The sequence below is a fragment of the Zonotrichia leucophrys genome, chromosome 17 (assembly GCF_028769735.1).
Source record: "Zonotrichia leucophrys gambelii isolate GWCS_2022_RI chromosome 17, RI_Zleu_2.0, whole genome shotgun sequence".
Taxonomy (NCBI): Eukaryota; Metazoa; Chordata; class Aves; order Passeriformes; family Passerellidae; genus Zonotrichia; species Zonotrichia leucophrys.
Window position 1 is genome coordinate 7,747,908 of NC_088186.1, and position 25,650 is coordinate 7,773,557.

Here is a 25,650-nt window from a genome sequence, read left to right on the forward strand (position 1 = left end):
TCTCATTACATGGTTATGACAATGGGAAGATGCCACCAGCTCACATCCCAGGCAGCAGACAAAGAATTTAATGTTACAACTCACTTTATAAATCTTGACCAATCACACAAAGCAAAAGCACATTGACAGTAGTTCCATCCAACCACTATAAGCACAGGTACCTTTGGTTGAAACACTGCTTGCTTATTTCAAATACAATACCTGCTTCTAAGCCTTAAAACACAATGCACAGAGCTCCATTATTAAGCTTCAAGTTTCCTACTAGATAAACTTTTCTGTAGCTTAGGGAGTTATTCTAGACAAGTGTTAATGCACAGACCATTGTTCTATATTTCCTTGCTTTTCTACAGTATAAATAAATTTTCTGCTGACCAATCTCATGGCTACTGCTTAGCGCTAATCACAATTCTGCTGTCTCTGAGGCCTGCCTTTTGCAGCTTTCCCAAAACCCTCTGATTTTGTGGATTCCCACAGCTTCTCAGCCTTCCATGGCCAGTTCTGGGGCAGTGCCCAGCTCAGAAGGTGACAGCTGTGCTACCCTCAGGACCTCTCTGCTTCCTTGCATCAGCTCATGTGTTCCCTGGAGGTGTGGTGTAGGAGCTGAGCAGATGATAATGAGAATTAAATCTGTGCAGAGCTTAAACTCAGGCACAATCCTTGGAGGTTAAGCTTGCGCTTAGGTGCTGTGATGGATGAGGTGAGGAGGGTGACTTGCAGCAGGGATGGAGGAGGGATAACTGTCAAATTCACTCCTGGTTTTCCCTCCACGCTCTGTGCCAGGCCAGCAGGGCAGGAGCCACTTTCTTTGTCTTGTTCCTAGAGTTCTAAGCTGCTTCTGGAAAAGTTGCATTTCTCATCAGGTTGAAGTAGAGGCTCAGGTTTGGAAAGTGCCATCCCTGAAGAGCAGGAACAGCAGGTGCCAGGGGTAGAAAAGGAGCTTTTCAGAGAGCTTTACTGGGAGGCTGGGAATGTGGTTCTGCAGCCCTGAGCCAGAAGGGTGACAAGCATCAGCTTTGCTCCACCACTGCCAAAACTCCTCCAGCTCCTTAAATAAAAGTGCCAGTGACAGCCCAGAGCAGCTTCCCTGGGAGCACAGGGACTCTGGGAGCCTCCATTCCTGCTGTGCACTGGGTGGGTGGATTAGGGGGATTCTTGCAGCATTATCACCACAGATCACTCTCTCCATAATGAGGCTAACAGGCTTATCCTGGCAGGCTGATGGTTCATCCTGCAGCCCTGCTCTGCTGCTCCCAGGCCCTGTGGGGATGGGCAGGGAGGGTGTGGGTGAGTGTGAGACCCCATTCCAGTGAAGGAATAGTTCAGCAACTTCCAGCTTTTCTATTAAAAAAAAAAAAAAAAAAAAAAGAGAGAGCTAAACCCTCCACCTGTTTAATAACACACTGGAAATACAATATTGGACCTCCAGAGCTGAGCACTGGGACCTGCCCTCATTTATGCTGAGTGAGCAGTGATCCTTCCTTTGGCTGGAACAGCTGAATGATTGCCATGGATTATCCAACCTGGTTTGTGCTTCTGAATCCAAAGGCAGGGGAAGGACTGTGCATGGCAGGGTGCAGGGTGGTGGCAGTGGGAGCAGGATTCTTGTTCTGGGGGTTGGTAGATCCTGATTCATTTGTGCTCCTGCAGCAGCTGCACATTACACAGAGGCGTGTGCAGGACCTGTGGAAATTGCATCCAGCTCCAGGTGCACTTACTTGTCAAACTTGGTTACTTTGGTTGACTTTGGCTTCAAGCTCAGCTTGAATCCTAACTCAGCTGCAGCAGGGCTGAGTGGATAGCTGTGTCCATCTCGGATGCAGTTGCTTTGAACAAAATCTCTTTAGTTTGGCCTTTTGATGGTTTGATTTATTTTAGCAGCATGTTGAAAAACACATCCTAAAGAGGTCTTGGGAGTTGGAGCCCTGTTGCCCCCACTCCAGGCACGTTATCAGGAGTTTCTCATTCCATGGGGTATCAGCATCCTCCCTGGCTCAGCATTGTCCCTGGGAAGGATGAGGACAGACTGAAAATAACAGAGTAGTTTGGGGGGCCAAAGAGGGAAGGTGGATACTGTTGGGGAGGGGTCAAAAGCTCCTGAGACCTGTAAGAGCACAGCAGGTTCTGCTGAAAAATTTTTGGAAGCCCCACTAATTGTCAGTTCATGGTTGTTGACAGAAGAATAGATCCTTAAACATCTGACCTGAGGTGATGGAGTCCTCTGTATTCCAGCAGACTGCAGCACTCAGCTGATCCCGTGCTGGGAGTTTTCCTATCCAATTTCCAAACCCTGCCCAAGGGGTGTAGATCACCCTGGGAAGCCTGTGGAGAGCTGATCCCCCCTCTCTCCTGCCCTGGATCTCCTCCCCAGCTGGTGGCACCACTTGCCCTCTCACTTACTGAAATAAACCTCCCAATAAACCTCCCAATAAAGTCTTGAGCACCGGCTGTAGCTGCTGAACGTCCAGGATTGGAGTCGATAAAATCAATATTTCCCCTGGTTGATAGAGTTCCTCCTTCTGATGCCAAACTGAAGGAGCAGTAAACAAGCCAGCAGGCAAAATAAACCCTCCTGCACCGTGGCAAGGGAGGTTCCCCACCCAGCACCCCCAGCCACAGATATGAGGAAGGGTTTGGGCAATGGATGCTGACCTCTGTTGGTGTTTTTTTCTTTTCTTGCTCTAATTGCTGTGGCAGGAGCCGAGAGTGAGGCAGTGCCCCAAGACTCCCAGCTCTGCTTCGCAAGCACTTTGAGATGTCTCTCATTTGCAGAGCACATATTTGTTATGTAATAAGCGCCAGGAATTAATGATCCACAGCACGGCTGGGGAAACTTGCGTACTAAGCACCCAAGGAAAAAATAACTTTTCTTTTTTTAAAATCACTGATGGAGCCATTAGGACCTGTGTTTTCCTGCACTGAGACCGCCCCAGCCCCCAGGCAGGGCAGAGCTGAGCAGGGCCAAGCGCTGCTATCCCTCTCCCAACTCCTTCCCTTTGGAGCAGCAATGTTCCTGCCGCTCCTGTTATGAATCATGAGGTTAGCAGCTTTTGACAGATCATAAATCAGTGCTTCCAAGTCGCTAGGACAAATCCCAGGACATTTAATCTTTAATATTAGACGCGTTTGAGGCAGTGAATATTTCATGAAGGTGCTGTTGCATTTTAGCACATCATTAGCCGTCTCTTTTTTCCCCCCCCACTCTTTCCTTTTTTTGCTGCCTCTCCCTTCCCAGGCGTCTCTTCCTCAAAAAATCTCAGTAGTTGAATCCCCATCTCGCTCCCTCCTGACAATAAAGCTCTTTACTGTAATCCTTGTGAGGCATTTTAAGAACTTGCTTAAGGAGGAGCAGGCAGGTAGCTGCCACTCTGCCTTGCCACTGTGAGGGGGGTCCCCATGTCCCCATCATCCTCCCTATGTCCCCACCTCGGCTGTGTTTACAGCTCAGCTTTGCTGCACTGTCAGGCACGATGGGGAGAGGAGGGGAGGGTGTGGGGGAACACTGGCAGCAGCTTGTAGCAGGAACTCCACGTGCAAATCCAATTAATCTTTTGATTTTGCTGTTTCTTGCTCCGGGTTATGTATTTCTACCAAGCACTGAATCAATTTGGGCCAAGTGTGGGTTTCTGGTGTGGGAAATGTCTTCTCCTGCTGGCAGAGAGCAGAGGGGAGCAGGGCTGAGAGCCCCTCCACTGTGGGATGGGGGCACAGCATGGGAGCTGTCTGGGGAGGGTTTTCAGCATTTTAGTTACTGTATTTACAAACAAGAAAGAGCATTTTGCTCACATTACTAACATGATCCATGATTTATACAAAGATCTTGGTCAGAGATCTTTAAATCACCAATAACTCAAGACCATTTTCTACTCACCTGATGGCTCTGTTAAATGGATCTGCATTACTGTAATCAGACTGACATCCAAATTAGGGGGTTATGCGCCTTTCAGTGGGAGTTTGGGCTGCAGGAGACTCTGCTCTCTTGTCCTGGTGTCAGATAGCAGAGCAGAGATGGGAAGGGGATGTGGGATGGGTTTGTGGTGCCCACCTTGGGCATTGCACAGGGGGGACACTGGAAGGTGAAGATCCCTGATGAGGAGTGAACCCCTGGCTGCAGGACTGCACAGGAACACAGGTTAAGGACAGATCTTCTGCATCAGGAAACCCCATCCCCAGCTACATCATGTGGGTTGTATAATCCTCTCCCGGAGAATAACTCCTATAGTGGATATTTTTGCCCCCAACAAGGGTAGAGAATGATGCAGCAGACTACATCTTATCAGAAGGCTAATTAATTACTTTATTATACTATATTACTCTATACTATATTATATTACATCTAAACTGAATCTGCCAAGCACTCAACTGTACAGAATCTCGTGACTGTCCCAACAGTCCTGACACACACACTCTTGGCTCTGACAGGCCAAAGAAACAAAACACCATCACTTTGGGTAAACAATCTCCACATTGCATTCTACTTTGGCACAACACAGGCACAGCAAATGAGATAAGAATTGGTTTTCCTTACTCTGAGGTTCAGAGAATGTGAAACCCATAAATATTCTTGGGTTGAATTGTGCCTTGCTCTTCTCTGTGAAGGGAAATGTGGCGAAAAACCATGGGTTTCTTACAGCTTTCCACATCTCCTTTGGGTTTGATGTGGCGAGGGGTAACTAGTGGGTTAGCTGGTGTAAAATTTTCTGGGTCTCCCAGGAGGCTGGGGGAGAATAGAGCCAGGGAAAGTATTAGTGCAAATCCTTCTCCACACCTCCTGGGGGCATCTGGAGTCCAAAGCGCTCCAGAGGAAGGCAGCGGGGGAGGAGGGCCTGACTCTGCAGTCACTGCCATGTCTCTGGGGCAGAGCCATCTCACCCTTTGCCTGCTCTGTCCTAGGAGAGTGCAGCTGCCACGAAGGGTACGCGCCGGACCCCGTGCACCGGCACCTGTGTGTGCGCAGTGACTGGGGACACAGCGAGGGGTGAGTGGGGACACGGGGCTGGGGGGCCCTGCCCTGGCCTTGGCTTGCGGCATCTCGCCCTGACCGACAGGGCCGGGCCTGGTTAGAAATGGGCAAACTTTGCTGGATTTCTCCAAAGCTAAAGCTGCCAGCAACTAGGACCCTGCACCAATCCTTGGATGCCCCAAATGGCATCCTTTGAACTTGATCCCTAGATCACCTGGGGAATAGTCATTCTTTATTCCCACTGGGGAAAAATGGCCTCCGTTTGTGGCATCTCATCCTGACTGACAGAGTGGCGCCTGGTTGGAAATTGGCAAACTTTGCTGGATTTCTCCAAAACTAAAGCTGCCAGCAACTAGGACCCTGCAAGTCCTTAGAGCCCCAAAGGCCACCTTTCAACTGACACCCAGACTCTGGGGAAAGGACTCCTTTTTCCCACAAAAAATGGCCTCTGATTGCGGCCACATGCCCTGTCCGATTGGGCAGCGCCAAGCATCGAAATTGGCAAACTTTGCTGTATTTCTCTAAAACTAAAGCTGCCGGCAACTAGGACCTTGCAATTCCTTAGAGCCCCAGACATCACCATTCAACTGATCCCCAGACCCTGGGGAAATGTCTTCTTTTTCCCATGAAATTGGCCTCTGTTTGTGGCATCTCGCCCTGACCGACAGGGCGACACCTGGTTAGAAATCACCCAGTTATCCTCCCCCTGGGGGATCCCTGTGCCACTTGCCCAGCCCAGGGATGTGCTCAGCTGCTTTTGCCCTCTCTCCTGGCAGGCCCTGGCCCTACACAACGCTGGAGAGGGGATATGACTTGGTCACGGGAGAGCAGGCACCAGAGAAGATACTCAGGTGAGTCACAGGAGGGTTCAGCTGGGACATTTGGGAAGGGAGAGCCACGAGGACATCCCAGTGGGTGCAACCTTATGGTCAATCCCACCTCATTCTTGTGCTGGTGATGGGACAAGTGTCATTTGGCTGTGACAGACCTGAAAGATTTGTCCATATTTAGCAGGCAAAGAAAGGTTCCCCTCTTGTCCCTTCAGCAAATGTGAGGACAGCATGTACAGAAACTCCTCCTGGAATAAAAAGAAGATTTTTTTCCCATCCCCATGTTCTCCTGTCACATCTCAAGTCATTCCTCTCCCTTGTGGCTAAATCACTGACTTATCTCATGGTGCCACCACTGCTCTGCCTTCTGAGCACACAGTGGAGGGCCACCATGCCCTGTGGTCACTCTGCTCCTTGTGACTTATTTTTCCTTGGTCCAGGTCCACCTACAGCTTGGGTCAAGGGCTGTGGCTGCCAGTCAGTAAGAGCTTCGTGGTGCCCCCTGTGGAGCTTTCCATCAACCCCCTTGCCAGCTGCAAGACAGATGTTCTGGTGACTGAAGATCCAGCAGATGTCAGGTAGGAGGCAGATTTCTCGTTCGCTTCATGCCTGAGTGCCTACACTGCTCTTTAAATTGTTATTGAGGATGCAGTAATTTCTGTGATGATAGGTTTGATTAATTTCCTTCCAATAAGAAATCTGATGTGATTGCTCTCCAGGCTCTTTGGGCTGATGGGTCTAGGCCAGGCCTGAGTGTGTAACTCTGAAATCTGCCAGTACAGGCAGGTGAATTGGTGGGAACCTGTGGCAAGGCAATTTGAGAGTGGCTTAAATGTAATGTTAGATTGCAGTGCTTAAATGGATGCATTTACTGGGATGGAGGGGCTGTCATCTTTCTGAAACTCATACCCATATCACATCCACCTGGCACTGATATCTGCTGGGATGTTCATGAAGGGTGAAAGGCCATGTTGCTCATCCAATAATTACACAATTAGAGGGGTTATTTTCCCTTTTTGGAGTTCAGTGAATGCCTGGACATTTTGCTGATCACCTTGGTGGTGGTTATCCTCTTTGGTCTGGTTTACAAGGGTTTAACTGTAAATTATAAGGGTTTAATTCTGAAGGTATTTAGTGTGTATTGCCCTCTCTCCCATTAAATTAAGATTGAGCATGTGACTGCTGGGTGCCAGGGAGATTTTGTGTTCCATCCCTCCCTCCCTCCTTCCCTCCCTTCCTTCTTGCTGCTTTCTCCTGTTGACTCCAGACACAATTTCCTGACTTGAAAATCCTTGCTTGTATTATGAATCATCTCCCTGGGCACCAGCAGGATCCTTGTATCCCCCAGCCCCTTCTGTCTTGTGTTTCCCCAAAGTGATGAGGAAAGGATTTCCATTCTTCTGTCCCATCATCTTGGCAGGGCTGTTGTTTAAGTGCCTACAAAAGCTATGGCAGAGCCAGGACTGGAATCCAAGGTGCCCTCACTTCCAAGTGTGTGTGGTTTTGTTGCTAATTAGTGCTTGTTCCCTTTTCCTGTGAAGAGAGACAGTGGTACATATCCATCACAGTTTGGCTCTTTTAGGCCCGTTGCTTTTCTTGTCTGCAACAACTTCTGCTTTTCATTTGAGAAAGGAAGGGTTTTATGCTAACATTTTCCAAGCCAAAGTGCCAAGAGAACATTATTTATTTCTTTCCTCTTCACATCTTCATTAAAAGTGCCTCAGTGAAGGTAGAGGCTCAGAAGCTTGTTTTCTGCTCCAGTGCAGTAATTGTCTCTGGGCACTGCTCCTTGTGGAAAAGTCTCTGTTGGGATGGATGAATGCCAGGCAGGAGGAGGGGAGCTTTTGGCACAAAGCTGTTGCCTGCTCCCCTCATAAATGCAACCTGAACTGAGAATTCCAGGTATAAATATTGGAGTGGCTCAGGTAGAATATGGGAGGTGTGAGTTCATGGCACTTGTATCTTACACACAGGAGTTGCTGAATTATTAAAACTTTAATAAACGCAATAATAAATATTTGATGTTGAATTATGGAAGGTTTCACAGATACAGTGAGAAGTGAAAAGCAATCTATTATTTCTGCATTAGAACTGAAACACTTCTCAAACGAGGAGCAGCAAGCTTGGGATCCTCAGCACCCCAGGGTGGGTGGAACACTCTTCTGAGGTTCTTGGGTGCTTTCAGAGCTGCTTATCTTGCAGCCTCTTTGCTTTATTTCTGGATTGACTCAAGCAGCTTCTCAGGGGAGAGGTTTTGGTGGTTCAGATGTTCAGGTGGTGGTCCAGCACGTCAGGTGGTTCAAGGTGTAGGGTTCAAACACAGCAATCCCTCTCTCTGCCTGAATGGCTTTCCTGCCTTTGGGGCTGTGGCAGCACTGCTGTCTCTCCGTGCTGGGAGCTCCTGCAGGTGAATCTCAGAATCATTTGGGTTAGAAAAGGCCTCAAGGATTGAATCCAGCCTGTGACCCATCCCCACCTTGTCACCCAGACCACTGCACTGAGCACCAAGCTCACTTTTTGAATATTTCCAGGGATGAGAATTCTACCACCTCCCTGGGCAGCCCCTTCCAATGCTTGACAACTTTTTTCCAATAAAGAAACTCTTCTGAACCTGCATTGCTTGGGCTTTAATACAGCCCCATCTCCATGCCACAGAGCAGACCCTGGGCTGTGTTCCACCAGCTGCAGCACAGCTGTGCCCCATTTGCTGTCCTGTGTCACTCTGATGGTGGCTCAGTGCTCTGTTCCTCCTGTGTCTGTAATAACGAGCGTGCTGCATTCCTGCAGACCTTTCATTAGTCTGACACCTTTGGCTCTGGGGTCACTTGTCTTGAAGAGCTTAATGGAGGGAAATGGCAGAAAGCCTGCTTTGGAGAAAACAAGTGATGAAGTCTTTACAACTCAGCAGGTTAAAGGTTCAAATGTGGTCTTGTGTTTTTATGAAGATGTTTGAGATGCAGAGGGACAGGTGAGGCTTGGCCTTTCAGCAGCTCTCTGGGGAAATGCTGCCTCCAATGCTGTTCTCTGTGTGTTTCACTGCTGGGCAGTGCAACAAGCTGTGGATGGGAATTAAGGACTCAAACCTTCCCCTGCTGCAGCCAGATCATTAGAGAAAATTCCAGAAAACAGGAGCCAACAGGATTTGTGCAAACATCCCCCTCAGGATGCTCCAGGGGCTTCAGGGGACAGCACACAGCAGTGTGCAAAACTTGGTGCTGGAGGTTTTAGGGCTGTGTGTCATAAATTAGGAATGAGAGTGCTTAGAGTTAATGAAACTTGCATATATAATTTATCAGTGACCATATTGAGCATCCCTTCCTCGACCCCAGAGTCTGATCCTGTGCACAAGGATGGCATCAGTCACAGCCTGGGACTGTGACAGCCACGCTCACGGTGACGTCTTTGCTCAGATGAGCTTGGCCAGCAGTGCTGCAGGGCTGTCCCCACAGCCTGGGCTGTCCTGGCTGGGCAGACTGTCCTTGCAGTCTGTCCTGCATCCCCTGCCAGGACAAGAAATACATCCCAGTCCCACTTTGTCTTGCTTGTTTTCAAGACTCCTCTTTGTTTCCCTTCCCATCTCTTTCTCGTATCTATATTTCTCCCATAACCTGGTGTTAAGCACAGTAGTCTAAAAATTTTGTTAAACTAATTACTGTTAGGTGTTCAATCCTTCTGCTGGCCTTCCCTAGACACCTTGCCATCTCTGTCTGAGCCTTTGCAAGGTGCAGCTTGCAGGAATTGCTGTAATTGTGGCAGTGTATGGGAAGGACCCACAGCCCCCAGCTCCTGCTGCCCCAGCACCGAGCATCCCTGCAGGGATAATGAAAGCATCCCTGCAAGGGATAATAAAAATATCCCTGCAGGGCATAATAAAAACATCTCTGCAGGGGATAATGAAAGCATCCCTTGGGGCACACACAGAGCTGTGGGGGACCAAGAGGAGAGGCAGCCCTGGGGGCAGAGCAGGGCGCTGGCAGGCTCCCAGTGGTCACGGTTCACTGTGCCACCCGCTCTGCAGAAAAGTTGATAATTTCTGTTGAGCAGCCATAAATCAGAGGCACGAGCCTCAGCTGCTGCCTGACATGACATACAGCTCTATCGTTATGGCAACCATAGAAACAAATAAAAGCCTTGCCTTCGCTTGACAAGCCTTTGAGATGTCCTGATGGAGAGACAAGTGTTCAGCAGCAGAATGAATTCTCTTGAACTCGCTGTCGATTTATCTTCGTTTTGCTCCCAAGTGTGCCCCTTTGCTCTCTGAATTCTTTGCCAAAGTACAATCAACTGGATTTTTTATTTCTGCTTTTTCCTTATTTGTTTGTTATTTTTATTTTCAGTTCTCTCAGAGGCAGAACACTCTTCTCCCCCTTTCTGTGCCCTCGTGAGTCCCATCTTCTGTCAAGGATGGGAGCCAGGCTTTTTCTCCCTGCCCATGGCATTCACCAGCTCAGCCATGCTGTGCTCTTGCAGCCTCACTGCTGCCCCAGCCTTACAGGCATTTTGAGTGGTATTTTGAAGGGGTTTTGCAGTGATTTGGGCACTTGTGATTTTGCAAGTCGGTGGTGATCGCTGTGGTGTGAGGCTCCCTGGGAGTGGAGGAGGATGGAAAATGAAGTGGATGAGGAAGGCAAAGGGTATCTGGAGAGTGTGGAAACAGCTTTGCTATCCCTGCTGTTTGCAGCAGCAAAACTCATCTGTCTGTGCCTTAACCTCCTTGCTGTTCTGCAGGAGCACAGATGAATGGGTGCAGCTGCAGGTGAGCATCCCTCAAGGTCAGGAGGTCCATGTGGGTTGGGATATGGCATGCAGGAAGAGGGCACCCTGCCAGCTCTCCTTGCTATTTGTGCAGGGGATGACATGGCAAATTCATCCTTTTTTTCCCTTATTTTCTTTCTGCTGCCCCCCTGGAGCAGAGCAGGGTGTGATTTTGGGGAGCTCAGTGCCATGGGGACCCTCAGCCAGGAGGCTGGGGCAGAGGAGAAGCCCCTTTTCCAGGCTGTTCCTGATCAGGGGTCTGTGGCTCTCCTGCAGTGCCTCCTCCTCCACTGGGGCCAATAAAAAGGTGTGAGTGCCTGCAATCCATGGCCATGATGAATGGACAGCTTTGCATGATGGAGCAAATTGATCATTGCATCAGCAGGCACAACTCACTCATTTCTGCAGAGAGGGCAATCCATTACTGTGCACATCACAGAGACACCCTCATCCCCACAGGTAACATCCCTGGGCTCTGGCCTGCACTTCCTACCACCCCAGGACACTGTTGTCTCTCAGAAAGTGGTGGAGAAGCATCTTTTGGTGCTTAACACTGGGATAGAGGCAGCTTTTTGCCTCATCCTGTGGGGAACAGGGACAGATGCTTTACAGAGAGGCAGCCATCAGCCCCTGCCCTGCAGCTGTCAGCTGAGCTCTGTCCTGGCTGCTTACCAGGATTTTCCTCCTCCCTGCCTCCCTCTGTGATTTATGAGAGCAGGTTAGAGGAGTCAGGTACATCTCACTTGGCCACAGGGGGACTAAATGGAGTTGTAATCCTACAGCAGCCACCCAGGGGTGTGAGCAGCAAAAGAAGAGAATTAGGGGAGGGGTGTGATGGGGATAGAGGGGAACCTCCCCCCAAAAAATAGAGCTGAAGTCACCCAGGAATTTCAGCAGAATTGAAATGTGGATCAACCCAGCATCTCTGGGACAGTGCAGGAGTTTTACTGCCCTCAAGCTGTCTCTTCCTGGTCCATCAGCCCTTGGCATCCTTCAGGCCCACAATCCAGGGAACATTTCAGCCTTCCCTCAGACCAGGCTTTTAGTAACTCCTGCTGCAATAACGCTGAGCTCCACTCTCTGTGCTCTGCTGTGTGAACTCACTGCGTTTTTGAGGTCTTAATGCTGCGCCGTAAAACTGCACAGAAAATTATCAAACCTCTTAGGGACAGGGGATGTAAATTTGAGCCTGGCTCGTGGGCAAATCCTTCACAGGGAGCACCAGCTACAAGTTTGGCAGCTGAGTGATTGCAGTTCCTGTCGTCCATGGTGCTGCAGAGCCCAGGAGGGAAAAAAACCCCAGCGAGTGAACAGATTTTGTTTATATGTTTATTGAGACAATTAAAAATACCCCACACTTGCCAAATCTGCAAACGCTGTCTCACACCCAGAATGATTCCCTTTGATGTCTCTGGGATCTCCTGCCACAGAGAAGGGTTTGGCACTGGGCTCTGCAGCTTCTCCACATTCTCCATATGGATCTGCTGCTGTAGCTGTGTGTCCATCCACCCGTCCATGCAGGATCCTGCCAGGGCTCAGACAAGCACTGAGGGTTTGGAGGGGGAGGCTGGGCTCTAACACACTCTGAATGCTTAGCAAAAAAGGGTGATGCAAGGTAGCAAAATCAGACCCTGGGTTCCTGTGTTGAAAGGTGTTTTTCCCTCCCTGTTTGATGTTGTTATTTGTTTTTATGTCGCTGCCTTTGCTTTCTGTTAACCAGCGGCTGCAGTGTGCTTTGTAGCTGCCTGTTCAAAGCACAGCCCCTTGGCCTCTCTCTTTATACAGCCTCTCTGTACTATTTTTCCTGAATTACAATTTTTTTTACCCCTATTTGAGTTTTATTACCTTTGCTTTTGTTTGCATTTCCTGCCTGAGAAAGGGACTAGAAGGTTTGCAGGAGGAAGGACCAGGCAGCTCCTGCTGGGATGATGCCTGGGTGGGACAGTGACCCTGAGAAATGCCTTTTATTCAGTTATTTCTTAACACAAATCAGTGGAAAGAAGTGGTCCAAAAACCAGTTCTGATGAGATTCCAGTTGCCTAAAACCTACCTGATGTGGACGGGACCTACTCTTCCTTTCCTGTTTTTATTTCCTGTAACGAATGCAGGATCACTTCAGCCAAAGGACAAAACTAATAAAATTCAGTGGAGCCAAAATGTTCCTGGGAGTGTGCCAGGAACCTGTGACAGGCTCCACAGCCAGGGAGGAAAAACCACCTCTGTGGAGACGACAGGAATGGAGATGGACACAAGCAGGGCAGCTTTGTCCTTCTTTTAGGGCACTGCAAGAACATATTGTCCCTTGCAGGCTTGGAAAGGGCTCTAGGAAAGGCTGGGGGCTCAGGGAGAGTCCCAGACTCCTTTTTTCCTGGTAAAGCAGGATATGCTGCACCATGGAAGAGAGACCTCCAGGTTGATTTTTATGGGGATTTATTAATTTATTAATTGCTAAAGGTAAAAGGGGATGCAGGTGCTGCTGCAGAGGAACATGGTCTCACTGAGATGACAGGAATGGAGATGGACACAAGCAGGGCAGCTTTGTCCTTCTTTTAGGGTACCGCAAGAAGATATTGTCCCTTGCAGGCTTGGAAAGGGCTCTAGGAAAGGGCTCTTGGAAAGGGCTGGCGGCTCAGGGAGAGTCCCAGACTCCTTATTGCCAGGATATGCTGCACCGTAGAAGAGAGACCTCCAGGTTGATTTTTATGGGGATTTATTAATTGCTAAAGGCAAAAAGGGGATGCAGGTGCTGCTGCAGAGGAACATGGTCTCATTGTGGAGGGATGAGGGACAGCAGCTCAGGCCAAGGGGCAAAGCTCCCATTTGATTTTCGCCCCAGGGCTGGGCACAGCCAGTGACCCAGGATGGCTGTGCTCCATGAAGACAAGTGAAGTTAATGAGTTTCAGCTCCTGCTGCCCTCCAGGGATTTTCCCCACTCCAGGATGTCACCCTGGCTCTTGGGGTGATTTATTAGGAAAAAAATGCCCTTTGTGGCTTTAGTGCAGAACTTTTCAGGCAGCTCAGAGTAACTTTGCTCACGCTGTGCTGCTCCTTCTCATTCCACGTTTTCCAGATGCAGCAGAGAGGCTCTGCAGACCCTTCCTGGCTCTCTCACCTCGAGGCAAAGGAGCAAAATCAGCTCAAAAATGAGTTTAGAAGCAGCAAGAAGTTCAATTCATGGCTTACAGGCAATTCCAGTGTTGCACAGGGCAGGAATGGTGTGTCCTGTGTGGCCTTGCCCACTGGCTCACAAAACCTTTTCATGCTTTGTCAAGGCTGGGTCAGACTGAAAATCCACTGCCCTTTGCCTTCACTCTGCACAGGTTTTGTATCATTCCCCTTCTGCTCTGTGCATTTGGTCTCTTTTTCTGATTTAGATGTTTTGAGTTCTTGTCAGGGCTTTTTCCAGTCTCCTCTGCTGACTGCAGAGCCAAAAGCAAAATCTTCCTTGACTTTTTCCTGCTGCTCATGTTTCAGTCCCAGCAATCTGGGGGGTGGTGATGCTTTCCCAGGCACTTTGATGGGAAACTTTAACTGTGTTAAGCAAAATATTGTTTTCAGGGACTAAATCAAAGAGCAGTGCAAAGCTGGAGAGGTTTGGAAGGAGGGCTGGGGAGTGAGCGGGGGGAAAATAACATCAAGAAAATTAGGTGAAGCCTTGCAAAAAAATAATCCCATCTTGGGAATTGCCCTGCTTTCACTGCCTGAAGAATTACCGTGCCATAATCAATTCAGCTCTTGATGTTTCCTGCGGTGTTTTTGATATTATGAGATGTTATTGACTGCAACCAAGTGCCTTTTATCAAAAGTTAGATGGGTGCAGTTGGGGACCCTCTGCTGCAGGCTGTGCCATGCTCAGGGCTGGACTCCAGCAGTGGTGATCTGAGGGCAGTGCTGGGCAGGAGGGATGGGGATGGAGCACAGTCCGTGTGTGACCCATCCAGGGCCTGTTTCACCTCCAGCACAGGGAACAGAAGGGGCTCACATGGAGCAGGCTGCAGGGGAGCCCTACAGTGGATAAAGAGCCCCCAGTTGCACTGGGACACTGTGGGATTGTCAGGGTTCCCCAGATGGAGGAGGAATGAAAGAATCTGACTCTATGTTCTTAGAAGGCTAATTTATTATTATAATATATTATGTTATATTACTATATATAGAATATATGTATAGATAGATACAAATATATATAGAATATATATAGTTCTTCTTATACTTCTTATATATATAGTTCTTAGAAGGCTTATATTATATTATATTATATTATATTATATTATATTATATTATATTATATTATATTATATTATATTAATATATCTTATATATTATAGAAAATATACATTATAAATATATATATTGTGTATATATATATACAATATATATTGTATATATATATTTTACAGAACTATATATACAAGTATTTGTACTTGTTGTATATATAGTGTATTATATTTAATATAATATACTAAACTATACAAAAGAATAGAGAAAGGATACAGACAGAAGGCTAAAAGATAAGAATGAAAAACTCATTACTCTCTCTCCAGAGTCTGACACAGCCTGACCATGATTGGTCATTAAGCTAAAACAATTCACATGGAACAAATCAAACGATGACCAGTTGGTAAACAATTCCAAAGCAGCAAAACACAGGAGAAGCAATCAGATAATTATTGTTTTCATTTTTTTCTCTGAGGCTTCTCAGCTTCCCAGGAGAAGAAATCCTGGCAAAGGGATTTTTCAGAAAATATGATGGTGACAGGACACATTCAGGAGTGTTGGCTCAGCAGCTGGATGAGTTTTTGGAGAGAACCTACCCCTGCCTCCTGCAAACAGGAGGATTGGGCAGTGCACAGCAGAGTTCATCCCCGGTGCCACAGGGCTGGGGAGCCAAATGCAAACTGATATTTCACTTTATGTGTAAGGCAGAGCTGTCCTCTGTCAGTCCCAGGCTGGGGAGTGTCCCCTGCTGCTGCTCTCCCTCCTGTCCCCCTGTCCCTGCCTCCCACATCCATCCCAGCCCTGCCACAGGGCTCTCTCCCAGCAGCAGCTCATGGGGAGCTGTGCAGAACCCAGCAGCACACAATTAAACCCCAGCTAATACTTCAACACTCCCCTGCTCCTGCCCAGGGCTTAGAGTGACACAAATGAAGCAGCTGAGCATTAAGGCAGGATGCTGTGTAAATATGCACTGAGCTTTTGCAGAGAGAAGTCTCTTCAGTCCACATTTCCTTTCTTTTCTAATTTTTTTTTTCTTAATCAATGTGTATCAAACACAGGCCAGAGCTGGAGGTGTTAGTTCTGACTGTGAGTGCTCTGGGTTTGGACTGTGGGTTCTCTGGGGCCATAGTTGAGGAATTTTAAAAGAATTATGATAAACCTGTGATTGGATAGATAAATGGCTCATCAACTGATGGAATCACAGAAGCACAGAGTGGTTTGGGCTGGAAGGAACATCAAAGATCATCTCATCCAACCTCCCTGTCCATGGTGGCTCACACTCCAACCCCTTCCATTCTCCCGCCTGGGTGCTGGGAGCTGGGTCCAAGGGGAGGGAGCACTCCTGGATTTGTGTTGATTCACTTCAGTACCAGATCAAGGAGTTAAAATGGCTTTTTTGGGGGTTAAAAACCATTTTTTTTTTTGCCTGAGCACAGCTGATAAGTGATACTGATAAAGGACTAGCATTGGCAATGTTATTGACCTGAAGGGCTTTTCATGGCTTTTCAGAGAGAGTTACAGGATCCCTTCTTCCTGGTAAAACTGGGATATGCATCACAGGCAATTCATTATAAATGGAAACCTCCTTTTTTTACAGAATCATAAAATACCAGGTTGGAAGTGGACCCCGAGGAATTATTGAAGCTTGCTTTATATAAAGGGGAAAGAAAAGGAGCTTTTAGTATGGAAAACTTCACTGCAGTAAAAATAGCACCTGGCTTGCTTAAAAAAGCACAAGTGGGCAGGAGATGGGCTTGGAAACAGCAGGGGTGGCTGGGTGGGGGGACACCACCTGTAATTGGGGAGCAGCAATGCAAATCTGCTGCTTTCCAGGGTGGAAAAGAAAGCACAGAAAATCCTGCCTCAGAATGGGAGGGATGGGAGGCTGCTCCTGTGGAGGCTGGACATTGCCCTCCATCTGTCCCTGAATCTTGGTGCCATTCCAGCTGTGCAGCTGTGGGTGACAGGGCATGCAGGGAGTTGGGACCCTTCCCACAGATACTCCAACCACCTCTCCTAAACACACACATATCTTTAAAGCCCTGAATCACCAGGTCAGGCAGAGCATTCCCAGAATAGCCCAAACAATCTCATTTTTGGGGAGGGGGTGGCATTGGCTGTGCACTGGAATAGCTGCAGTGATGTCCCTGAGCTCTGAGCTCGGGCAGCAGCTGTGACAGCATGACCTGTGTCACCTGCTAAAATGGACTTTGAGTTTTGCAAGGTTCATCCAGCCTGTCCTGGCTTTCCCAGTGGGAGCAGGGTTTGGGCTGGGTAGGCTGGAGCAGCTCAGAGGGAGCTGAGCCGGTTTGCAGGGACAGCTCAGTGTCTGCATTCAGCATCACTGCTGCAGGTCAAGCACTCACACAGGCACTGAGCAAAGCCACTGAAATAAAACCCAACAGCAAGGACTGGGTTGTGATATTTTCTGAAAAATCCCTTTGCCAGGATTTCTTCTCCTCAAAAGAGGAGAAGCCTTGGCTTCTCCACGTTTTGCTTCTCTGGAATGTGGTCTGGAGATTGTTTACCAAACCTGTGAATTGTTTTTAATTAATAGCCAACCACAGCCAGCTGTGTCGAACTCTCTGAGTCAGTCATGGGTTTTTATTATTCATTCTTTTCTAGCCTTCTGATGTATCCTTTCTCTTTCTTTAGTATAGTTTTAATACATAGTTTCATAATATAATATAATATAATATAATATAATATAATATAATATAATATAATATAATATAATATAATATAATATAATATAATATAATATAATATAATATAATATAATATAATATATCAGGCTTCTGAGAACTTGGAGTCAAATTCGCATCTCTCACCTCATCCTGGGGACCTCTCAACACCACACTGGGTGACCTATTTAGGAAATCCAGGGCTCTGCTTGGACTTGGTGCTGCACAGTGCTGGCAAAGTCAGCCCCACATTTCTCAGGTGGATGAGCTCAGGATGATGTGGCCACCAAAGGCAGAGGGGTCACAGCTGTGGATGGGCTCTGCCACAGGGACAGCCTCCCCAGCCCAAGGGGAACAGGGGCTGTGCTGCTCACTCTTGCTTTGGATGCAGGAGCAGGACACCTGTGGCATCTTTCAATGGCACAGATGTGCCAAGGAACTCAGGGAGTTGTAGATCCCTGCCCACCCAGGCGGTGGAATTAATGGGACAGCCAGAACATACATAGCTCTGGGGTGGGTGACCTCAATCAGGCTCAGCTATCCTGTGACAAAATCTTTTTTTGGTAGGATTCCCTCTGGCTTGGCCAAGATGCTGTTGGCAGGGAGATGCCCTTGGCACTGGGGATGGCACTGGGCACTGCCCCACCCTGCTCTTGCTCTCTGAGCTGGGCACTGGCAGCCTCGTGGGGACAATAATCCCTCTGACTTCAACACAGACAGACTTTGCTGCCAAACTCCTCCAGTCTCCAGTGAGATCATTAGTGTGAAAATCAAACAGGATCAGGGCCCAAAGGGCTTGAGAAATGGTACAGAAAGCTCCCTGTCACATCTCCCAGCACAACTCAAAGGCTGTTTCTGTACAGTCTCTGGGCCACCTCGTGGTTTCATGTCAGTCCTTATCCACGTTGCTTTACTCATAACTTCTGTGCACAGCTCTGTCAAGTTATCTGCTGAAGTCCAGACAGATCAGGTGCTTCTCTTTCCTTAAAAAAAGGAAAAATAAATGTCTTATGACAGAAAGATAAGGGATGAATCTGATATTCTTCAAAATCAAGAGGCAGACACCGAAGGAGAGGACAGGGACCAAGTGTCACCCTTCTGTCCCTTGTCCTGCCTGGGTGTGCCTGTGCATGGGATTGATCCTTGTGGGAATGTGAAACCCCTCTGCTGGGTCCATGAGCTGCTCAAGCTGCCATTGGCACTTCCAAGACCTTCCAGAGCTTCTACCCTGACCCCATCCCAAGATCTCTGGTCCCCTCACTGTCCCCTCCCAGTGCAGATCCCCCCTGGAATCCCCCAAACAGGAGGAGTTCCCACCTTTCCTGGTGACAAAATCAATACCAATGGCTTCCATTAATATTCTGGGAATGGCAGAGAAGATTGACTGCCTCATTAGCAGGCATCGTGTGAAACTCTGACAATAATTAACAACTCAACGGTCTTATTTGCTGGCCTATCACAGAAGTATTCAATCAAAAATGTAATTTGCTCGACGCTCCCATTTACCATAAAAAGAATATTCCTTCAAAGTTTTAAATAGACTAATTAAGAGGGAAGAAATACAGGGGGAAAAAATTATTAACAGTATAGTTTTAATGGGAAATTACTGGAGCGTATTAATAATGCAATAACCATTTTTAACAGCTGTCTGTCAGTTTGTGGGCCGGGGTAATTAAATTAGTCACTAAAGGGTCACTCAAATTAGGTGCCAGAGAGCTGCACCAGGGCTAACAAAGGCACACCAGGAGAAATGCTCTGGCACAAGGAGAAGGGGGAGATGCTGATGTTGAATTCAGAGATCCCCAAGGATCCTGCAGAGGTGGGACAAGGAGATGCTGATGTTGAATTCAGAGATTCCCAAGGATCCTGCAGAGGTGGGACAAGGAGATGCTGGTGTTGAATTCAGAGATTCCCAAGCACCTGCAGATATGGAACAAGGAGATGCTGATGTTGAATTCAGAGATCCCCAAGGATCCTGCAGAGGTGGGAATCCCTGGTCACAGAGGCAGCAGCACCTGCTTGGCTCAGGTGTGCCAGGAGCAGGGCAGAGCTTTGTGCTGGCAAAGGCTGGGAAATAATAATGAGGAAAAGTCTTCTGTGAGCATGAGCATGGCCCAGGGTGGCCTCTGTGACGTCTGCTTCAGCCTGATGCTGCTCAGGTTTTTAATCTCTTTCCCAGAGCCAGAAGGCAGCGATGCAGGGGATTTTTGGCAATTTCTTTCAAGGCTTTTATATTCTGCGGGTTTCAGGCTTGCGTTCCCCCCTTCCTCCGCCCCTTCCTCCCCTCCTGAAATGAATTGCAGTTAATTTTGGATGTTGTTGAGCCTGGAAACACATCTTTCTTGCCGCCAGCCCATTAAAAAAATATATTTACAGTTCCATAAAGCAAAGCCAGCTGCCAAGGTAACGTCCTGCTGGCTCCCTCGTGTTCCAGGAGCAGAGTAAGGATTTGGAGAGGTTGGGTTTGGATTTGCTTCTGTGAGTACAAGGAAGATTTTAAGCCCAACAGAGAGGTTGTGACCTGTGAAAATCATTCTGTCCTGCCTGGGGAGGTCTTTTAGGGACCTGGGGTGTTGGGTTCAGGGCCAGGGGATGCTGCTGCAATTCCCTTTCCTTCATCCCTCCATCAATCAGGATGTGGATGCCTCTGGCTCTGAGCAGGAGGGGGTTACACCTTCCACTGTGATTTTTTTAAGATTTCACCCATTTTCTCAATTTTGTATTGAAGTAGAACCTTTTCCATAGTGTGACTGTGTGGAAAAACAATTGGCCACAAAGCAGTAATCAAACCCTAGAGGAAAACCTTCATCCATCAAAGGTACCAAGCAAAGTGGTGGTTGGGGTGTTTGGAGGGCACAGAGGTCTCTGAAACCATGACCTACATCGAGCAGAACAAGGACATAAATTTCCATATATTGGCTGTACATTTGGGCCTTTTTGGGCAACTTTCCTGCTCTTATTTTACATTTTCTCACTCTCAGGACCTGCAGGTGACAGAGGGGATGGCAAAGCCTGTGTGTTCCCCTGAGAGGTTTTGATTTTCATCAATCAACAGAAGGGTTTTTCCATAATTCTTTCTCACATCATCTCCATTTGAAATTTAACTGTGGAGATGCCCTGATCTCTCTGAAATGCTTGGGGCTTTCTCCTGCTCTTTTTCTATCATTAAGACATGTATAAAGCTAGAAGTTGCTCCAAGTGGATGATACGGGCAGGAAATGGCACATGGGAGTTAAATACTACCCAGTGGAAGCAGCTGTGGTTCAGATGTTGGCTCCTCAAATCAAGAGGAGCATCCCAGGTGAAGGGAAATAGTAAAACCCACCAACAGAAAGAAGCCCAAACCTGTGCCCACCCTTTCTGCAGGCTGGGTGGGCACTGGGGCAGAGGCAGGCCCTCCTCAGTCTCCACATGAGGGGGAATTACAAGCTGTATAGATTATTTTAATGGCCGTATTACTTCCAACTGTGCCTCCACCATCTGTTCTTCCCCAATTACAGATGCAGAAACCCAGCATGTTTCCCCATTCGGGCTGTAGAGGATGAAATACAAGCCTTGTAAAAGGCTGTATATTCTCCCAACAATGCAGTTGGCACCTGTGAAGTTTTCCTGGTGCTTCTGCCAGCTCGGGATGCTCAGCCTGGTCCCTCTGCTCTGCATCCCAGCCCAATTCCCTGTCCATGGGGGCAGAGGGAGCTGTTAATAAAAGGGAGAGGCTGTTTTGCTACAAGATTTGTCTAAGCTGTGTGGGGCAGCTGAATTATTAAGGCTGACCAAGCGTCTCAAGTGCTACAAAACTCGACAAGAACCTCTTACCTCCGGCACAGTGATAAACAGGATTGAGGCACGGTGGGAGGGAGGGAATTAAGATAGGACATCAAAGACTGGATTCCATCAAGTAAATCATGCCATTGCTCCAGTAAAAGAGCCCCTAAATGTTTTATTAGGGATTTTCAACAACTACCAAAATTAAGATGGAAGGGATGAATTATTAAAACATAGATTAACTAAAGCAGCTGCTGAATTAAACATGAAAGGTGCGTGTCGGGAGGAGCACAGCCACTGTGTGCTGCTGCAGGCGCCTCAGTGCTTCAGCCAGGAGTGCTGGAAGGGTTTGCAGAGGGTGAGTGGCAGTGCTGGGGGCATGGAGAGCCACAGGCTGCTCTGCCAGGTCAGGACTGCAGTGCCAGGGCATGGAGAGATGGCTACAGGGTCAGCACAGCAGGATGCCAGGTGCTGCAGAGGCAACAAAGGAGGGGGATGCAGGGTGAAGGTGTGCATGGGGCAGCCAAGGAAATTATGCTGGTCCTTGTAGCCTGAAAAATCCTTTCTTTAGGATTTTTCCTCCTGAGAAGCTGAGAGGCCTCGGGAACAAAATGTGAACAATGATTATCTGCTGCTGTGGAATGCAACAGGTGCCTCTGTGATTGGTCTCATGTGGTTGTTTCTAATTAATGGCCAATCACAGTCAGCTGGCTTGGACTCTGTCCTAGCCACAAACCTTTGTTATCATTCCATTCTTTTTCTATTCTTAGCCAGCCTTCTGATGAAATCCGTTCTTCTATTCTTTTAGTATAGTCTTAATGTAATATATATCATAAAATAATAAATCAAGCCTTCTGAAACATGGAGTCAGATCCTCGTCTCTTCCCTCATCCTCAGACCCCTGTGAACACCATCAGAGGTCCTCTGTTAAATAATGCAGGGAACTTAAGTGGAAAAAGGAGATTTGCCTGAAGTACTTGAACCAGGATCTGAACTCCCTTTTCCTGTGTGAAAATCTGGTTTTACCAACTCAAAACCACCTGTGGCAGGGCAGGGACTGAGAAAATGGGGCTGGGACAGGGACTGGGGATTGGCTCAGGGGTTGTGATGGGCACTGGGCAGCTGCTCCTGCAGGTTTGATGTTTATGGCATTGCATAAAGGTAAACAAGAGTTTGTAGGGGCCAGAGAGCCCCAGGGTGAGTGGGTGAGTGAGGAGGGCTCCTGTGGTCTCAGTGCCCCTGAGACAGGACATGATTTGGGTGGTGCCAACATCTGGGAACAGCTGGAACAAGGGCTCTGTCCATGCCCCTGCATAATTAGACCACATTGCTCTGCCCCTGGTTTGCTTCCTGTGCTACACCTCTCCCACCTGTTAAAAATAGAAGCAGTCTCTTAAACTCTTCCTAAAGCAGTGTGATCCCAGTTTGGTGTTTCTGTGCCCTCTCAGTACAACCTGCTCTGACATTCCCCATGCCAGGATATGGCAGCCTGTGCAAGTAAAGCAAGGAGAGAAGAGGAGGTGAAGAGATGCTGTGTCACTGTAGGACATGAAACAACACAAGCACACACCACTGTTCTCAAGGTGAAGAAAAGGGGAAGTTTATTTTCTGACTCCAGCATTTATAGTTTTCCAAAAGTGGCAGTGGATTGGAGGGTGACAGTGACACCTCTCCAATGACACTGGACACACCAACAGTCCATCAAATTTCTCCTCCTCCATAAAAGAATGCAAAACATTAAGTTATTTACAGAAAGTGTGTGAAAAAATTTGCTACAAGAATGGAAACATCAGAAGGCTTAGAAAATCTTAAAAAATCAGGGCAACAATGCTGCTGTCTGTGGTTGGTGGGAGCATTGTGGGAGCATCATCTCCAAGTGCAAAGTGCAAAATGTGGTGGAAATTTCTGTTTGTTCCCTCTCTCTTTCTTCTTCCCCAAGATGTTCAAAGCTCTTACTTGGAAGTCTCCAGTCAAACCTCTGAGTGCCAGCAGCAGTGAAGCCACTGGGAGCAATTGACAGTGTCTGCAGCAGCACTGCTGTAAGGGGCACTGATGGAACGAGTGGAGGCTTCATTCATAACAATAATAAACCGCTATTTTGCGGTTTTACGCCGCTTTTAATCTTCCCAACTCAAAGGAACATTAATTACCTGTGTGGCACAGTGGGAGGCAGGTAGCTGCTGTTGTCCCTGTTTTACAGATGAGGAGGCTGCAGCACTGGCACACTCTGCAGCCTGCCCACTGTCAGACAGTGTTTCACCCTCTGGGGCTGCAGAGGATCCCAAATGCCAGCTCCTGCTCGGAGCTTTATTCTTGGGAATGCTCTCCTGTGGCAGGACAGGCCCTCAGGAGCTCTGATGTCATTGGCATTTCTTTACACCCAGTTTGGTTTTGGATAGATGGAGGTGAATATTGCTGAAGTTAAATGAGAATCTTCTAATATGAATTAGTGCAAATGCCAAAAGCAAGTTCCTTGCCCTCAGGCCAGTGACCAGGCAGTGCTCCAGTTCTGCAGTGCTCCTTCCATTGGGAGAAAAACTTGGAGAAACATGTAAAGCTCAGTCTGTGCTATGATCCCCTTTGCTATGAAGTTTGTTTGGATGAAATTGCAAAAATAAAACCACTGGCTGTTTTCCTGCTCAGAAATCCCCAGGTTTGCCTCTCCAGTGAGTTCTGCCTCCAAAAACCTCCAGCTTGTCTTGTTTCCCAAGAGTCACATTTGCAGAGGTTTGCTTCTGCCACTGCTTATTGGCTGAAAAATCAATGTTTTGGCCCTTATGTGTGTAGTCCAAGGGGAGTTTTGGCTTGTATTTGGGTGAGGCTCTGGGTGATGCTCGCCTCTCCTCACAGGGCTCTGGGCTGGCATTGCTCTCTCGCTGCTGTGGTGTGAAGTGAGTCAGGCTGAGTGTCAGGAGCCAGGACCCTTGCCAGGGGGGGCTCAGAGACCTTGACACAAACCCACAAACCTGTGGGTTTGGTTATGACCCATGGAGCAAATTACCAACATTGTATGAGGATCAGCAAGCCACAACAGTTTAAGTACAATATTAGTGAAGTTATCACGAGGTGGAAAAGTAGATTTTGGGGTTTCTAGAATGGGGATTCAGGGTGCAAGATGGAGGGATCTGGGCATGTCCAGCCTTTCTCCTTCTTCTTCTTGGCCTCCATCTTCTGTTGTGCTGTTGGCACTTTTGGATTGATTTAGAGTAGAAGCTCACTGTGTAACACAGGTGATGGGTATTGGAAAGTAATTGTAAACATTGTACACGTAGTTTTTAGTATAAAGACATAACCCTGCCCTGGGGGCAGGCAGAGAGCCTGGAACTGTCCTGCTGGATGGACCTCGGCAGGGCAGGAGAAAAAGTTTCATAGATAAGATACAATAGATGAGCTCTGAATCCTTCTTCAAGTGCTGGGCTGGGAAAAAAGACTTTCCAACTTTTCTCAGGGTCACTCTGACCAGCTAAAGACCCCGAGAGCTGAGGGATGAGCAGTGGGGTTCATCCTGCCATGTGTTCATCCTGCCATGGACACTGGGGAGGGGATCAGCCCTGCCTTGCTCCCTGCCCACTCTGAGAGCCCTCCTGATGCTCACAGTCCCCTCTCTGCCTGCAGGCTGCCCTGTACTCTGGGGGATGCTCCTGGACCTTCACCCATTGCTCTCTGGTGGCTTGCAGGGTTTGGGGTGGGACCATGGAAGGCCATGTGTCTGTGTGGCTGTTTCTGATTCTTCTAAAGGAAGCAAATTATATTTTGGGCATCCTCCTCAGCCCCTCGAGGCAGACCTTGGATTAGCATGGAGGCTTTTCCATTTTGTCTTCTTAATTATGACAGACACTGAAATAAAGGTGGTGAGGGAAGTGTTATGTGCAGGAGAAGGAGGGTGGTCCTGCAGTGTGCAAACATGCTCTTGTCTTTCTTTTTTACCCTTCTTTTTAATCTGCTGTCATCAATCTCCTGTTGCTAAATGTGCAGCTGGAGAGAGGGTTCCTAGGCAAAGTTCCTGCTGATGGATTCTGACAGATCTAATCAGGCAGGGATGGTGACAACCACATCCTACACCGCTGTGAATTGTGGTTCAAACCTAATATCCTTCACCATGACACGCTGTGGCAACTGAAAGGAACCTGATGGCTGAGATCTGGCTGGCCTGAGGGGAGGAATGTTCCCATCACATGCACACCTGCCTGTGGCTCTCATCACTGCCTGTGGGACTGGCTCCCTATTGCATTCCTTGCAACCTCTGCTACCATGCAGCTCTGCTGCAGGCCTTTCATATCTCTCCCAGGTGTGTTTTACCTGTCTGATGCTGTGGGTGATCTCAATACCTCACTGCTCCATCTGCCTAGAATCTATTACAAGCAGGTACTGATTTAATGGTGCTCAGGAGTAGCTTAGAGCACCTCTAGGTCTGTATCCAAGCCAATCCCCAAGGCTGCC

At 48.0% G+C, this 25,650-nt stretch overlaps 1 protein-coding gene across 3 annotated transcripts in view; it reads left to right on the top strand.

The window, feature by feature from the left end:
- Positions 1-25,650, top strand: part of ASTN2 (astrotactin 2) — a 354,980-nt gene that overhangs the window by 146,169 nt on the left and 183,161 nt on the right. For all 3 annotated transcript variants that reach the window (XM_064728027.1, XM_064728028.1, XM_064728029.1), the window contains exons 8-10: positions 4,891-4,975; positions 5,737-5,811; positions 6,231-6,368. In XM_064728027.1, coding sequence (XP_064584097.1) covers positions 4,891-4,975; positions 5,737-5,811; positions 6,231-6,368 — 298 coding nt within the window. The remainder of the gene's footprint in view (positions 1-4,890; positions 4,976-5,736; positions 5,812-6,230; positions 6,369-25,650) is intronic.